The sequence below is a fragment of the Bidens hawaiensis genome, unplaced genomic scaffold, assembly GCF_021521415.1.
Source record: "Bidens hawaiensis isolate Kalapana, Puna unplaced genomic scaffold, B.hawaiensis_p1.1 tig00000820_1, whole genome shotgun sequence".
In the NCBI taxonomy this organism is placed as follows: Eukaryota; Viridiplantae; Streptophyta; class Magnoliopsida; order Asterales; family Asteraceae; genus Bidens; species Bidens hawaiensis.
The window spans coordinates 2,495,008-2,512,717 of NW_027491048.1; the positions used below are offsets into that span (position 1 = coordinate 2,495,008).

Genomic DNA, 17,710 nt, shown 5'->3' on the forward strand with positions numbered 1-17,710 from the left:
TAGTATAACCTTATTTAAAGATCCATTAAGAACCTTGGGAAGACAACATCCGTTGTGTGAAAATTTTTTATAAATAAAGTTCATTAAAAATTTCAGTAAATTTTATGGACTTTAAAAAGTATTGACAGTATATAAAAGTTATGCCCAAGAAATAAGCAGAAAATCAACAAAAATAAGCGATAGCTAGTCACACAGGGGTGGAGTGTTGGAAATGGATCAGAAAGCTCAACAAACATGAATACACAGAAACAAAAAAGATATTCTTAAGAAGAATAGTGAAATCAAAAATCAAGTTTGTGTGTTTATCTTTGATTTCCAACAATAGTGTTTATCTTTGTTCAAATCAATTTTTGTTTTTTGATTTCCAACACTTCAAAATGTAAATACATATGAGTTTACAAGTATCGTTAAATAGTTTTAAAACTAAACCTATCATCATTTTATCTTTTTCAATTACACCTCGCTTGATTCACACGGAATGCAATTCGTCATGCTTATATCTTAATAAAACCTCGAATATAAAAGATGAGTAAACTCAGATAAAAGGCTTACATTGTTGAAATATGAAAGAGGATTAACCCATAAATCCTCTTTAATCAACTTAGCAGCCTGCAAAGCATAATCAAACGTTGTAAGTAAAAAACGGTTCGGTGTATGTTCAATCAAAAGATAACGTGAACGAACGTACTCCATCGTGAATTTCACCCAAAATGGCATCAACGTTCGGTTGGGTCCCACTAAACCAGCTAAAGAAGTTGCATTAAAACGTCCATCAAAATATAAATTACACGCGTTAAAAAACACAAAAAAAAAATAAAAAAAATTCATAATTACTAACCTGTCATCCTCATGAGGCCGTTTCTTTCCGTTCTTGTCATGCGAAACAACATTCAAAAGTCCCTAAAAATATAAATAAACGTCCAACAATTATATAACTATAAAAAGACGTGTTAAATTATTAATGAAATTAAATAAAAACAAACGAAATGCTACAATGCCCTCTTTCCACTTGATCAATGTAGCGGTAATTTGTGTAGATCCCTCATCAAGAAATGTGATGGTTTTTGTGAGCTTTGTGTCTTCAAAATACGGGTTGGGACTGAAGGTTCTGAAATAAGTATGAAATCGAGATCAAATGGAACATATAATAATAATAATAATAATAATAATAATAAACCTGTCAATCATATAAATCTCCAATTAGTGAAACAATTTTTGAATCAAATAGTGGTTTTCGCTCCAAATTTACTAAAAGCAACATTAATTGAAACAAATATAGTAATAAACCACCAACTATAATATATAGTAGTAGTAAAAGATATCAAAAACCTAAATAACACTAAACCAAAGAAAACTGTACCTGATTCTAATAGATATAGAGATATCTTTGGCATATATTATAGAATATTATTAGTTTGATTGTACGTAATCTTATCTCCAATTATAGAGATATCCTTGTAACAATTATATATTGGTTTGAATGAGAATGACGGCAGCAAGGTTTCACAAATAATTCCTCTATCAGATTCCAATTGAAAGGATGTTATCTAGATTGAAACCCACAACTGAAAGGATGTGTTCGAATACTGGTTTGACTTTGACCTGGTCAAAATTGATTAACAATACAGTCATTACTCAATTTCAATCGTTAAATTAAACATATATGTCATGAAATAATAAATAATAATATCAGTAATTGCTCAAATTCAATAGTTAAATTAAACACATATGTTATGAAATAATAATAATAGTATCATAAATTAATCACTTTAAACCGTGAAATTAAACAATTTAAACAATGTGTTGTTAATTAATAATAACATCAGTAATTAATGTTCGATTCAATTTCAAGAGAGAGAGAGAGAGAAAGAAAAGATAAACGGAAGTATAGATTGATTGAATTTTTGAATTTTGAATGATAAGAAACAAACCCTAGATAAAGATTTTAGAAGAATCTTTAATAAAAGCTTGTAGAGGAAGACTTTCAAACCAAGAGGCGTGGTTTCCTATTTGATGAACACGTTAGCAAAATAAATATGGGGCTGACACGTGTACAAAATGCATGTAGTGGTGACACGTGTCAGAACCTGTTTTCTTTTATTATATATAGATATATATATATATACACACACACTAGGGTATGATTATAATGAGAAATCAAATTTTTGTAAGAACTAAAAAAAACCCCAAATAACCAATGATCATGGTTAAATAACGACTATAATTAGCTGATGAGATAACCGTAAGTAAGTGAGACGCTGGTGAATTGTTTTTTTTAATTAAGGATGCTACAAGAAAAAAAAACATATTTTTCTATTTTGAAACTGCTTGACATAAGAAGAATCCTTAAAATTTAACCTAAATCTCTCTCGTATCTATTATTTCTTTCATGTATCATATAAGTTCTATAAAACCGATCCTATATCTTTTTCAATAAAGATTATGAGTGAGATTATAACGAGAATTCAAATTTTTGTTTACCAAGGTTTGAAGATACATTTAACAGCTAGTTGAAACTTGAAATGGTCCACCATTGACCATACGAAATTACAAGGCCTATTAATTCTATCAAGTATTATAACGAACGTTTATTAATATTGTTGAATTAATTGTAGAGAGAGAGAGAGAGAGAGTTATGTAGCGAATGGCAACATAGAGTTGGGTTCACGTTAAGATGATGTGGGCAACATGTTACACTAGTTGTCACTCCGACATTAATGTTGTATTCCTACTTCCATCCAACCACATTTACTATTTTTTTTATTTTTCACCATTTGCATAAAGATTTACATATTTTGTAGTCACTTTTTCAATATAATTTCCTATATAAACTAGCATCTCGGAATACAATGTTTACAAACAATTGTTAAAACATCAATTAGCATATACATTAAGTGAAATAAAAAAAATAAGTTTATGATGTAAGAGGACACGGAGTGAAGCTGGGAAAGCATGGGATAAAACCGGTACCAGGTGGGAACAGAGTCCCCCATTTTTTCTTGAGTGAAACGCATGAGGGGCGGACTCAATACATATCAAAATTTTCATAAACCAGGGGGCGAGATCAAAATTTTCTAACGGAAATGAATAAATCTACACTACCAAGGAAAAAAACAGAAGGTGGAGGGGCCACCCCGGTCCTAAGGGAAGCTTCACCCTTGCTCGGGTCACTTTTCACCGGTTTTCAAGGAGTACAAGCTGGTTCTATGAAATGTTAGGCAAATCAAGAACAAAAATGAAGAAGTTGAGATAATATAATGGGCTTTTCATCTTGGAAAATATGTGCACACTACAAATTTTGAAGGAAAATGGGAGAAAATAGGAGTCGGGACGACTCGGTAGGCTATAATAAAAAGTTAACAACATGTGATTGTTCGAAACAAACCATCCAACCTCATAGACGTTACTAGTTCTATTTATTGCTTTAATTTCATATTGATTTGTATTGTTTTATTTCCGTGGAAAGATTAAATAATAAAAAAGTAACTATATGGTAGACCGGTTTGATTTTTTGCATGCATACAAACGAGTCGAGTCATTTATAAATTATTTGAGATTGACTCATTAAAATTTAAAATTTTACCGAGCTAACGTGAGTTCGAGTTCTAGCTCAAGACCAAACTTGAATACGGATTAAAGCATATTTAATGAACCGGTTTGAGCACAAAAAATGTTAATAAACTTGTAAACTTAGTAGTGACTATATATGAATAGCCGAACAAGACAATTATAATTAGAAAGCGTGTTCGGTTATTTCCTTAAGTTGGATGTGAATTTCTAATAAAATAATGAGTTTTATAACGTAACGGTAAAGATTATATATCATTCGTACCAAATCTACTAAACATAGTTGATACTAGAAAATAACCATCTTACCTATCATCTTAAATTCTGGATAATATGGAAGACTCGAAACTCTCTTGTGTTTCGTTAGGAGGCTCGATCTCGATGAAAACGACGAACGAAGTTTTGCTCACCATATTGAACTTAATGTAAATTTAAGACCACCCATATTAATAATAACTCAAAAAAACCGGCCTAGGATCACCAAAGAACCGTCCAAAATCGTCCTAAAAATGTAAATTTAAGCCTCCTAATTTGTTGATATGAACTGTCCAAAATGTGAGAGAAATTTAAAATATGTATACTTAAATTTATCACAAACTAGCTCTTTGATTTTATATAAATCCTAAAAAGTTTATATAAATCCAGCAAAAAAAATAAATCGGACCCAAACAAATTCAACAAAACTTGTATAATTCATTATTATAACAAACATAGGTTACAAAACCTACATGTTCACACACAATGCCAAACTACGCTTCATCTAGCTCGTTTTTTCATTAAATACCGTAATAAAAAACCCGCTTCATGATGTTTTCGACCAACATGTTGATTTCCTCGTGTGTGATCTGTTGGATCGCTCCCAATCTTAAAAAAAAATACAAAAGGTGATATATAAGTATTGTAACAAAGTCAATATATTCATTAAATCCGGACTTGATATCATCCAAACCTAAGTAACACAAAACATAAAAAAGTATTTGAATCATCCTAACAACCCAAAAGCCATAATAATTAACACAAAACCCGGATAATACAATTGTAAACTCGATTAACCAAAACAACACGCTTAAACCGAAGTAGTAAATTTAAAATAGAATACTTATGCTAGTAAATAAACGAAATTGCTTCCCAATAATAAAGTCGAACATAAGATCATAAGATTATAGAACTATAATATAGTTATTCTATATGCATTTGCAATATGTTGTAAAATTGTAATTTTAAATTATTAACATGTTATAAATCTTTTCTTTAATGCGCGTTAAACCAGTTGTGCTCATTCTAACACAATTTCCGTATTCATGTCGTGTTCGTATGAACCCGTCAACCCGTAAACACAACCCGTTTAAACAAGATATACTAAACAATTTGGGATAAAGGGAATATTAAATTGGGCACAAGCATAAGCATGGTAACAGAGTGCATGCGGATAAAAGCCAAAACTGAATGTCTGGCTTTGAATTTGTCGTTGCACACATCATCACGTGTCCCATGGCTTCTCTTTGATTATCATATCATCATCTTTTTGCCTTTTGGACATTGTTGGACCTTTTATGTCTTTTAAGCATCATTTTGAAATCATATTATTTTAAATTGATATTTAATTATTGTCCCCTAAAGAAACCAGTCATATTTATATGAACTTGAACTTAGACTATATAATCTTGATCTCAAACTACTTGCAACAGGTTAAAAAAAGAGCAGTGGTATTTAAACTTAGACTATCATTACCACCGGCGAAGCTTGGACATACATGTTGAGGGGACTGAACTCAATATGTATAAAAAATTCATAAACTAGAGGGGGCAGACTCAAAATTTCAGTTGGAAACGGGTAAAGTTACATTGTATAAAAGTTTTCGGCCGAAAAAGGATACATTTACACTACCGAGCGAAAAACAGAGAGGCCAGGCTCAAAATTTCGGCCGGAAACTGGTAAATTTACATCATCATCATCATCGTACTCAGTATATCCCACCAATAGCAATGCTATGGTAGGGTCTGAGGAGGGTAAGATGTAGACAACCTTACCTCTACCCCATAGGGATAGAGAGGCTGCTTCCGATGAGACCCCCGGCTCGATAGTAGTTTTGCATCAAGCCTTGGACATAAGGCACATAGCACTCAATCATCGGGACACCGGCTGATTGGTGCATGTGCCCTTGTCTTTCGGCTATCAACGCCACCACATGATGCCTAAATAACCTTCCCCCACTTTTAACGTTATTTTCACGAGATTAGTAAAATAACGTCAAAATTAGTGCAATTTTACTTTTGCCCACCCGAGAGTTCACACATATATACATTATATGCGTGCACCGCCAGCAGGGCATAAACTGGTAAATTTACATCATGTATAAAGATTTTCAGCCGGAAGCGGGTAAATATACACTATATATAAAATTTTTTAGCTGGAAAAAGATAAATTACCCTACCGAGCAAAAAACGAAGGAGGCCGGACTCACAATTTCGGTTGAAAACGGGTAAATTTATACTATGTATAAAAAAGTTCGGCAGAAAAAGGATAGATTGACACGGCTGAGCGAAAAACGGAGGGGCCCCAACTAAGCTACGCCACTTATCATTACTATTATTATTTTTGTTTTTGTTTTTATTTTTACGGGCTAATATTGTTAACATCATATCATTTTGGACATGTTACCGTTTTATCTTTTGGTTACATTGAACACCACTTTTCGTTACATCGCGTGGCAAGACAATGCATACGCACAACAACCCGCCGCACCGCGTGGGTTCACCCACTAGACCACTAGTTTGATGAATCTATAACCTGTTTAGGTATAAAAGTTTTAATAAAAAAAAGTTATTGAGATTACTGTAGGGGTATGGTATTAAACCCGGTTTACAATCCTAAATTTATTATATTTGGTTTGTTTTAGTATATGGGCTAATACATTTGTTATTGGGCTGAGAAGGTTTGTGGAGGTAGCCCTAATTGGGCTAGGCCCATTAGGGTATCATGATGGTGGCCATGAGACTCTATATAAGGAGGTCTTCACCTCCTTATCATGGGGTCATGCTCAGTAGGTGCCACCACCAGTTTTTGTGTCTGTGAACAAGAGATCTTCAAGATCATCTTAGCGGTCACCTCCACACCCCCAAAACGCCACTGCAGATCGCGAGCAGCCGGAGGAGAGGATCAGCTGACCAGGATGCGGTTCATTCATCTCGAAATCCGTGGAAGCTCCGTCATGGGTCAGGTCAGATTCCATTTCGTGCTTCGACATTGGCGTCATCCGTGGGACGGCAATGAACCACACTGGCCTCTCTTCTCGGCCCTCCGATCTGTTCATCAAAATCTCAGGAAGAACCACCAAGCTTTTGGGGGAAACCCTTAGATCTATGTTTTCAGATCTGGAAAATACTTCCAGATCTGGAAGATGCCGGAGGAAACCACCAAGCTTTTGGGGGAAATCCTTAGATCTGTGTTTTCAGATCTGGAAAATACTTCCAGATCTGGAGGAAACAGGAAGAAAACAACGAGCTTTTGGGGAAAACCCTCAGATCTGGGTTTTCAGATCTGGGTTCGTCCGAGCAGCAGCCACACCTCATATTCATAGGTTTATAAACCCTATCAGATCTGTTGGTTTTACATAAAACCTACATGATGTGGATATTCAAAACCTTTGGGTCGCGCGCGCGCCCAGGCGATTACTCTGCGCCACAGCGGGTCGCGCGCGCGCCCAGGCGATTACTCTGCGCCACAGCGGGTCGCGCGCGCGCCCAGGCGATTACACTGCGCCTCAGCGGGTCGCGCGCGCGCGCCCAGGCGATTACTCTGCGCCTCAGCGGGTCGCGCGCGCGCGCCCAGGCGATTACTCTGCGCCTCAGCGGGTCTCGCGCGCGTGCCCAGGCGCAGAGTGGCGATTACTCTGCGCCTCAGCGGGTCGCGCGCGCGCGCCCAGGCGATTACTCTGCGCCTCAGCGGGTCGCGCGCGCGCGCCCAGGCGATTACTCTGCGCCTCAGCGGGTCGCGCGCGCGCCCAGGCGATTACTCTGCGCCTCAGCGGGTCGCGCGCGCGCGCCCAGGCGATTACTCTGCGCCTCAGCGGGTCGCGCGCGCGAGCCCAGGCGATTACTCTGCGCCACAGCGGGTCGCGCGCGCGCCCAGGCAATTACTCTGCGCCTCAGCGAGTCGCGCGCGCACCCAAACATGAAGGCAGAGCATGCTCAAGCAATAAGCATGCTCAAGCAATAAGCATGCTCAAGCAGCAAGCATGCTCAAGCAGCAAGCATGCTCAAGCATCAAGCATGCTCAAGCATCAAGCATGCTCAAGCAATAAGCATGCTCAAGCAGCAAGCATGCTCAAGCAGCAAGCATGCTCAAGCATCAAGCATGCTCAAGCAATATGCATGCTCAAGCAGCAAGCATGCTCAAGCATCAAGCATGCTCAAGCAATAAACATGCCCAAGCAATAAGCATGCTCAAGCAGCAAGCATGCTCAAGCATCAAGCATGCCCAAGCAATAAGCATGCCCAAGCATCAAGCATGCTCAAGCAGCAAGCATGCTCAAGCATCAAGCATGCTCAAGCAGCAAGCATGCTCAAGCATCAAGTATGCTCAAGCATCAAGTACGCTCACGCATATCGCATGCTCACGCGTAACGCATGCTCACACATCACAGATGCTCACGCATTCAAAATCTTTAGATTACGCGTCCCACCGCGTATCAACTTCGGGTTCCGCATGCGCGCTCCCGGCGATCACTTCGCCACAGCAGTTTTGCATTCGCGCCACCGCATACAAGTTTTCGCATACATGTTTCGCACTTACTTTTACTAATTTGAGCAATATGACAACATTATATTGACATCAAATTAAAAAGAAAGCGAAGTAAAACATACATGCGTGAGCTCCAAGCTCAAACGCGTTGACGAGTCTTAACTCTAAAACGTCAGGGCCTTAGCCCAAAAATATGAGCTTTAGCTCAAACTTAAAGGTTGGGAATCCTCATAATATCCCGTATGGCTACGCGCCAAACTTAAGGGTTGGGGACCCTCATAATATCCCATACGGCTCCGCGCCATAGGCTGGGAATCCTCACAATTTCCCATACGGCTCCGCGCCATAGGCTGGGAATCCTCACAATTTCCCATACGGCTCCGCGCCATACTTAAAGGTTGGGAATCCTCAATTTCCCATACGGCTCCCCGCCATACTTGAAGGTTGGGAATCCTCATAAACCCGTCGGCCACGCGCCAGCTTTTATTATCATTACTTTCATTGCCCGTAAGACGCCCCGCGCGCAGGTTTCCATTATTATTACAGCCCGTAAGACGCCCCGCGCGCAGGTTCACATTATTATTACAGCCCGTAAGAAGCTTCGCGCGCAGGCTACTATTATTATTAACAGCCCGTAAGACGCCCCGCGCGCAGGTTTCCATTATTATTACAGCCCGTAAGACGCCCCGCGCGCAGGTTTACATTATTATTACAGCCGTAAGACGCTTCGCGCGCAGGCTACTGTTATTATTACAGCTTGTAAGTCGCCTCACGCGCCAGCTCAGTTATTATTACAGCTCGTAAGTCGCCTCACGCGCCAGCTCAGTTATTACTCTTAGCTCGTAAGACGCCTCTCGCGCGCAGGCTTTATTATTTTCAGCTCGTAAGACGCCTCTCGCGCGCAGGCTTTATTATTTTCAGCTCGTAAGACGCCTCTCGCGCGCAGGCTTTATTATTTTCAGCTCGTAAGACGCCTCTCGCGCGCAGGCTTTATTATTCTCATCTCGTAAGACGCCACTCGCGCGCAGGCTTCATTGCTCAGCTTGTAAGACGCCTCTCGCGCGCATGCTTTATTACCCAGCTTGTAAGACGCCTCTCGCGTGCAGGCTTTATTTCTCAGCTCGTAAGACGCCTCTCGCGAAGGATCACAACGCGTCACCATCATGGAGAAAATCTCCCAGACTCAAGACAATAAAGATAAGGCCGAATAAAAGGGAAAAAACCGCCCTAACACCTTATAAAGTCCAACGCTCCACCTAAGCGCTTGCGCGCCCAGGAGCAACGCTGGACTTGGGGGGGGGCTTGTAGGGGTATGGTATTAAACCCGGTTTACAATCCTAAATTTATTATATTTGGTTTGTTTTATTATATGGGCTAATACATTTGTTATTGGGCTGAGGAGGTTTGTGGAGGTAGCCCTAATTGGGCTAGGCCCATTAGGGTATCATGATGGTGGCCATGAGACTCTATATAAGGAGGTCTTCACCTCCTTATCATGGGGTCATGCTCAGTAGGTGCCACCACCAGTTTTTGTGTCTGTGAACAAGAGATCTTCAAGATCATCTTAGCGGTCACCTCCACACCCCCAAAACGCCACTGCAGATCACGAGCAGCCAGAGGAGAGGATCAGCTGACCAGGATGCGGTTCATTCATCTCGAAATCCGTGAAAGCTCCGTCATGGGTCAGGTCAGATTCCATTTCGTGCTTCGACAATTACCTTTTCATGAGTTCACGGGCGCATTACCAAAGTCAACTGTGTCCATGGACACATATTAAAATTTTATATTTATTATAATAGAATTATTAAAAATATAGATACACCTAAATCTTCACCTAATATACATGCGGTTTAGATTTGTGCCATAGTGAAGAAATTCACAAACCAGAAATGTAAACTCGATATCGTCATATATTTATCTACTCGTAGGTCATTAATTGAATATACTCGGGCTTGAATAGTTGAACTCGTCTAATCTTGAGTTTTGCTATTTTAACTTACAAGAGATTAGGTTCAAGCTTGGCTCGTACCACCCTTATATGTACATTTTGAGTTTAGTTCATGAGTAATTTTTTAAGCTTGATTTCTTCTCGTAATTTCGAATTTGTTTCCTTTGTGGATGGTCGGGTTCTAGCAAGAAACTGAATGCTCCATGAATGAAAACAATGATAATATAGTTTTCAATTAAAAATATGTTATGTTAATTTTATTTATATACATGTCACATGTGTGTGCATGTGAATGTTGAAATCAAATAACGAGTACCAATTTATGTTAAATGATTTGACATTTTGACTAATGGTCACAAATCACAATGATTAGTTATGAAGTATTATTCTATTCTTTCGATTTGTATCTAAAACTATGATTGTGCATTTGTGCTTCCAAGTAAGTTTGTGTAGAGGTGCACAAATAGGGTTAATCTAATACCCAGGTTTGGGTATGGAACCGGTTTCGGGTATGATCGGGTATTTAAAAATCGGGTATTGAGAGAATCGAGTAGGGTTCGGGTAGGGTATTGGGGAGAAAAACTCAACCCTATGTACCCGGATAGGGTATAATCGGGTTCGGGTATTGGAACCGGGTACGACCGGGTATTAATACCCGGTTTTGAATTTGTAATTTTTTTATACATTTTTTTATTTGTTTAAAATTTAAATTTTCTTTGTAATTTATAAAAAATAATTAAACTATATTACAAAAACCATAAATCCATTTAATTACAAATTATTTACTTAGTAATATGCATTTTACAAAAACTTAAACATAAAAGTTGTGAAATAAACATAAAAATATACTATAAAAACTCATGTATTATTTCGGGTATTAGAAAATTGGTATCGGGTATAACCGGGTATCGGGTATAGGGTATGACCGGGTCCAGGTATTTACGTGTATAAATCGGGTACGGTTCCGGGTACGGGTATTGACCTCAGAATGCATACCCTATCATACCCTACGGGTAGGGTCGGTTCCGGTTTCGGGTATAGAATACCCGGGTATAAAAAAACGGTTCCGGGTATTTTTTCGGGTCCGGTTCCGGGTACGGGTTTTTTGTGCGCCTCTAACTTTGTGTATTTTGCATATGGGCTTACTTTGCTGGGTGATGGGCTTGGATGCAAGTAAGAATGATATGGGCTTGTAATCATATAAGGGGAAATCTAGAGGTGCACAAACTTGGTTTATTTTTTGGATCCGGATCCAGTAGAAACCGGCATGGTCAGGTCTTGACAGGCTTAGCCGGGTTTTGGCCGGGTCAGGTCTAGGTTTTAACTAGGTAGAGATGAAGTTGGTTCTGGTGGGTCCAGCTCTAAGTCAAGGTGTGAGTTTAATGAGAAATTGAAACCAGGTTCATGCATAGCGTTGGGTACAGCAAGTCAAGTTCTGGGTCATGTCTGGAACCGGGTTTTATGCCCAAGTCAAGGAAAATCTAATATGTTTCGAAGCTCTTAAAATTGTAGTCATTGACTCATTGGTATACCGATTATGCTCTTTAGAATGACTCATCTCCGTAGTCTTCATCTAAAGAATTGTATTCGTCTTAGAAGTTCTTGTATTCTATTATAGTTTATCATATTGGTGATCTATTTTTTGTTTTAATTGTTCTTTTAAGAGTTGGTACAGATTGCTTCAAGTTCTTGATTAATAAGATTTTTGTATTCTAACATAAACACTAAATTTGACACCCAAATCACATACAAAAACATGTATTTCTTGTTAAGTAACCCACGTTACTGATTTCAAAACTCCAGTAATCCAAATAAACAAAACAAACACAATTAATGTAATACATTAATAGTTACCAATTTCTATGTAGTCAAGAAGCCTGAGACTCCAAAGCCCGCTTACGAGCAGCAGCTCTTTCTAATGCCTTTAGCCTGTTTGCTTCTATGTGGGCTTTTACTTCTTCTGACAGTTCAACACTGTTGCCATCTGTTGTCTGACGTGGCACTTCTTTTGGTGCCGATGTATCACCACTTGTACCCTCCTTATTCAACGGCCCGGATGGTTCCTAGCCACGATCAAAATTGATAATTTTTCAGTTAGCTCATAACGGTTCAGGTCACCTCAAATGAGTGTTTAATATTATATCATTATCTCAACTATCTAAATAAAAAAATATAAGCACACGGTTTAAAATTATAATAGTGAACTAGAATTATGCTTACTTCAGTAGTCTTTTCAAAAATCTCATCAAACATATTATGCTGGAAATCATCTGGATCATGATTTGGCAAAGCATCTTCCTGTTCAACCCCTTTACCTGCAAAAGGTGTATAGTTAAGTTATTTTAATAATTAGTCACTTTGCAATAGATGGCCACTTTAACAGGCTAAATGCTTACAACAGACAGCTATAAAACAAAACAAAAAAAAACTAAAAGATAAAATGAGGGAAAAACACCATGTGAGAATCTGAAGAGCATCAGTGTTTCAAGTCATTCTGCTTGTTAGTACACAACATGTTATATGTGCAGAAAACAAATGGCTTTAATCTTTATTGACCGGTTTGTACTACGTTTAAATTTATGACTTTTTCGATAATGCTGCTATGATAAATCTACTTCTGAAGTTATACATGAGTACTATAATAAATGAATAGTGATTAGGAATGTACCTTGTTCAGGATTTGAGTTTTCATGCGACTCTGGTGTTTCAAGTAGCTTGGCTGGGTCTCCTCCATTTGCGATTTTGTCTCTCAGATCATTTATGCACATCTAGTTAAGCAAATGAGTGAATATGAACAGAATTATAGTCAGACACATAAAAGAAGAATTTTAATTTTGGAGAGAAAATGATGAACCCTATAAATATGTACTCTCAAAGTCTTTTCAAAATAGCCGATTAAATGTTCTTACATAAACTTATAACCTTATGATTTTTAGTTTTATATGTATTCAAAGATACACAACCCAAAACAATAAATTGGCACTTTACGAATCCCAAAACAATCAAGATTTTAAAAATGCTGCACTTATCAATAGCTCTGTTTTTTCAATAGCTGTCAAAGATCTTTGAATGCAAGACTTTCAAGATTTACCACATAAAACTAATGACTAGTGTTAATAAAAGAGTGAATGATCTTAGAATGCAAGACTTTCAAGAAGTACCACATAAAACTAGTAACTAATGTTAATAAAAAAGTGAATGATCAGCAAACGAGTGGCATTCAATTCCTATTAGCAGTGTCAAGCACTAGCATCAGTGTGCAAGTAACATTCAACTGATTGAAGCATCATCAACGCTGATTTAAAATAGCAATATCAACAACTTTACAACTAAATTGTAGAATTAGTAACGCACTGTCCACCAACATTCAATCTACATTTACCAACCTTCACAGCAGTTTAAAACATTATATTCGACTAATCTTACAAGAGAAAACTAAACATGCATTTAAACTCAGCATAACACACCAGATACAAAATATTAAATGTCATATTTTGTGACTGCAAAGGATAACAGAAAATGAAGTCTTACCTTGACACGTTTTGAGCTGCCAACTTGTTCCACCTTGTGAACAAAGTGGTCAAATGAGTAGTAAGGCATCAGATGTTTGTGCCATTCTGAATACAAGCCTATGAGATTCCCCAGATCATTTGCCTGCATATATTTTCATACAGTTGAATTAACTTATTTTGTTTAACTTAATAAGAAAATGTAGTATATTTAACTGAACAATTCATTAAATTTGGATCTTACTTGTTAGTCTACACCTTTCTTAAATGCTATAATAATCCAAACGAAAGAAATGAAGTTAACTCGCTACAAAGGTTTTGAATTTTCATAACTATGCATGATAATGGACTTGCAGTTATGATAAATTTATAGGACGAAGTCGCTACTGCTGTTTCTTTTGTGTCTCTCTTTGAAACTAAAATAACGTTTACTTAGCAACTGATTTTATGCATAAAACCAAACTAAAAACAGTATTAAATCCTATGATTCAGACATAATCATTGGTGGTCAACATTGGCAGATCAATAAAATTTTTGCAATGAGTCATGCTAACAAATTAACTTCTATCAGACACTTGCCAATAATCTATGAAAGTGAGAAAAATTGGGCCTTTTTCTAGATGTATGGAACTAAGGATATTGCCAAGTGCCAACTATAAAAAAAATAGATAGACGGTTAAAAGAGTATAGCACTTCTCGTCATTTAAGCAAACTAAAATACTAAATTTTGGTTATTGAACCTGAATCAAAGTAAAATATTATAAAATCCATGTTCTGCATGTGTCATGAATACGGCTTGTAGTTTTGCCACTGCGCAGAATCAACCAAATGTGGCCCGTTTTAAATAATTAACATGTGTGACTAGAAACCCAACAAAAGACCTACATGTTCACCTAAACATAAAGCAAGAAACCAATATTATCATAGAAAGCATGAGCAAACCATACACAACAGTGCATCGATAGGAGTCTATTCGTCAGCAATAGTTGCATAAAGTCCACTCATCAGCAAAACCATTGATGTGTTGTATTATGTGAGAGAATAATTTACATGAGTTGAAAAACACATTATGTATTTATGCTCAAAAGTTAGAACTTGAAGTTGAATCTTCATGTTTAAGCTTTCTCAATCATAACATAAACTCGTTTTCATATCAACAACAATCAACTCATTAGTAGATTAAAATAATGAAAACAAAAAGCCTATGAACCTTGCACCTTCACTCTTGTGCATTATTAGTTTACTGTCCTTTTCTCCTCCTCATTGATAATTAGTACATTGTCATGTTAATTTTATAAAAAGTATCATTATATGTTATGCCCTAGATTATCATCATTATCTCTTCTATGAATTATACCTGATATAAATATAGCTAGTATAATTATACATGTAAAAAACTGATCTAAAAATTTCATCCACAAACCAGTACATAATAATAATCTCATACTAAAGCATCATTTACACTCTATTATGGTTAGCTAACTCTAAATCTTCCTCAATGTTCCCACCAATTTGAGGCCAAAATTTCAAATATCCAAATTATTCGAAAATTTTCAAAGACACTATTCGAATCCGAATTTCCGGATTGTTTTTACACACCTAACTCGAATATCGACACCCTAGACAGATATCCGAATTGTAAATATATTATTATTTCGGATAATTCAGATATCCGTAATAACTTTTCTTAATTCCTAAACAATTTTAAAAATACTATCAAATAAATATTTTTTTTAGAATTCGGATATCTATTTGAATATCCGAATCCGATCCGAATAACAAATATCCGAAACCTATAACACGGATTCGGATACTAAAATTCACTATCCGAAACTTCAGATATCCGAATTCAAACACGAACAAACCAACATACCTCGTGGCCACGGCCTCGGACTTTGAGAGCCTTAGGAAAATGTCTAAGCACAAATCCAATACCGTCATCAGACAAAAGCAATTCAGGAGTAAGCTTCGGTCTAGTTTTCGGCACCTTCTTCGGCTTTTCGACCGGCTGTTTTGAAGCCGTAAATGAAGATCCACCTGACTTGAAAGGATGCGATGACGCTGCAGGTTTGTTACTATTTCCGTCATTGTTATTGTTATTAGAGTTAGGGTTAGGGTTTGTGTTAGGGTTTGACGGACAGTCACGTGACCAGTGTCCCGGACGGCCGCACTTGTAACAGCCGGTCGGTGCCACACCGCCGTTGGTATCCATTGATCTCCGATCGGAAGCTTAGGGATTTGAGTTTATTGAATTTGGAATCTGTTGATTTGTGAATGAGTTTTTGAGATTGTCAGATTTTGAGTTGTTTTTGGCGGGAAGACAAAGGGGTGAGAGTGTGTGTTGGCGGGATGTTGGCAAGTTATATACTCCTTTCTGTGTTTATAGTGGCGAAAAGCCGAGCTCAAAATGTATACATAAAATCACAAACGAGTGGGACCGGGCTTAAATTTTCAGCCGAAAAGGGGGGTCGGGGCCACCCGGGCCTCGATGAAGCTTCGCCAATGATTGTAAGTTTTACGAGTCAGTTTTTATGTCATTGGATTGTGTAAGATTGAGAAAAGTGTAGCTATAATCACATGAAAAAACATGAAACCAGGTGCTAAGAGAAAGGGGAACTATAATTATTATTCTTAATTGTAGAGCACGCTTAATAATATTCCATTATTTGAAGGTTTGGAATCCATAGCTAGTGAATCGATAGCTACTGAAGCGTAAACTACTTGTTTTTCCTTCCCCGCGAGTATGGCATGATGAGCCCAAGTTACAACAACTGTGGATAAAATGGAAATAAGAGTGTTAGGAAAGGGAACTTCTCGAGGATCCAAAACCGCAATCACATAGGGGGGCTCGAATAAATTGAAGTTTATGTAACTTCGTAAACTATATATTTTTTACATTTATACCTTACGATATAAAATAATGATTATTAAAAGTTTTATCACTTTTCTAGTATTTTTTATTGATAAGTCATTGCATTAGGGATGAGCACGGTTCCGACCCCGAAAATCGCATTATTTTGATACTGGTACTGAAAATCTTGATTTCAAAAATCACAATTCTTTGGTACCGGTACCGAAAACTCAAAATTTTTGTATCAATTCAATACTGATGGTACCAATACCGAATATATTCATCACTGCTTTTCATATGGGTATATAATTATTTTTTCTTTCATAATTATAATTATAGTTTGCTCCTCATTTTTTTAACGGCCAACAAATAGAAAATTGTCTAAGTACTCTGTACGGGGTGCCCAAGGGCGAAAAGGCAACCAACATCTAGCCCAACCTAGTCGTACGATTAAGCGTCTCCAAGTTATCTCCAGTTTCAAAAAAACCACTCACTCGAATGTCCACCGATAATAAAACTTATACACTATTTGAAATGAATCATATATCACAAAAATCTCGATCTTTCTTTACTGAGCAACTTATAATAAAATCAGAGATCACAAGTTTTCTCCCCATTAATTAGCTAAAGAGTCCATGGCGTTATAGCCTAGTGGCATCTTGGTGGTGGGATAAGGCTTAAGGACCATAAGGTCCTGGTTCGAATCCCGCAAGGGAGTTTTCCCAATATTTATTGGGTTTCCTCATGAATTGGTGGTTAGGCATTATTGCCTAGTGAAGATGGATATGATCGTATGGTTCTGCTGGTGACACGATGATACTCCAGTGGTCCGTGAGTGATCCTAATTTGCCGTTCAAAAAAAAAATTTAGCTAAAGAAAATAATTTGAAAAATAAACTGGGAAGAGGCGCTCCACTCACCTCCCACGTTGCAACTTGCAACGCGCGCTCCTCTCCCGTCAATTTCATTCCTTGCATTACGCCACCAATCCCACCCACCCTGCCCTACACGCTCCCTACATTTATTGTTTTTTTTTTGTTTTTTAAATTACATATTCTACTCTCAAAATCTTAACAAAATAGCCTATACACAT

At 37.5% G+C, this 17,710-nt stretch overlaps 1 protein-coding gene across 1 annotated transcript; it reads right to left on the minus strand.

The window, feature by feature from the left end:
• Positions 1–11,584: 11,584 nt before the first annotated feature.
• Positions 11,585–15,979, minus strand: LOC143539946 (chromosome segregation in meiosis protein 3-like). Its single transcript, XM_077033131.1, has 5 exons — positions 15,641–15,979; positions 13,790–13,912; positions 12,927–13,026; positions 12,479–12,573; positions 11,585–12,321 (listed from the first exon to the last, which is right to left on the minus strand). The coding sequence occupies exons 1-5, from the start codon at positions 15,977–15,979 to the stop codon at positions 12,127–12,129; spliced, it is 852 nt and encodes a 283-aa protein (XP_076889246.1). The 3' UTR covers positions 11,585–12,126.
• Positions 15,980–17,710: the final 1,731 nt, after the last annotated feature.

What these genes read in the sequence shown, in the direction of transcription:
- LOC143539946 (XM_077033131.1), bottom strand. Translation starts at nt 15,979, where the DNA reads ATGGATACCAACGGCGGTGTGGCACCGACCGGCTGTTACAAGTGCGGC. An exon ending in TCCGAGGCCGTGGCCACGAG is followed by an intron (nt 13,913 to 15,640) that starts GTATGTTGGTTT and finishes AAATATATGCAG; the next exon opens with GCAAATGATCTGGGGAATCT. An exon ending in GCAGCTCAAAACGTGTCAAG is followed by an intron (nt 13,027 to 13,789) that starts GTAAGACTTCAT and finishes TTGCTTAACTAG; the next exon opens with ATGTGCATAAATGATCTGAG.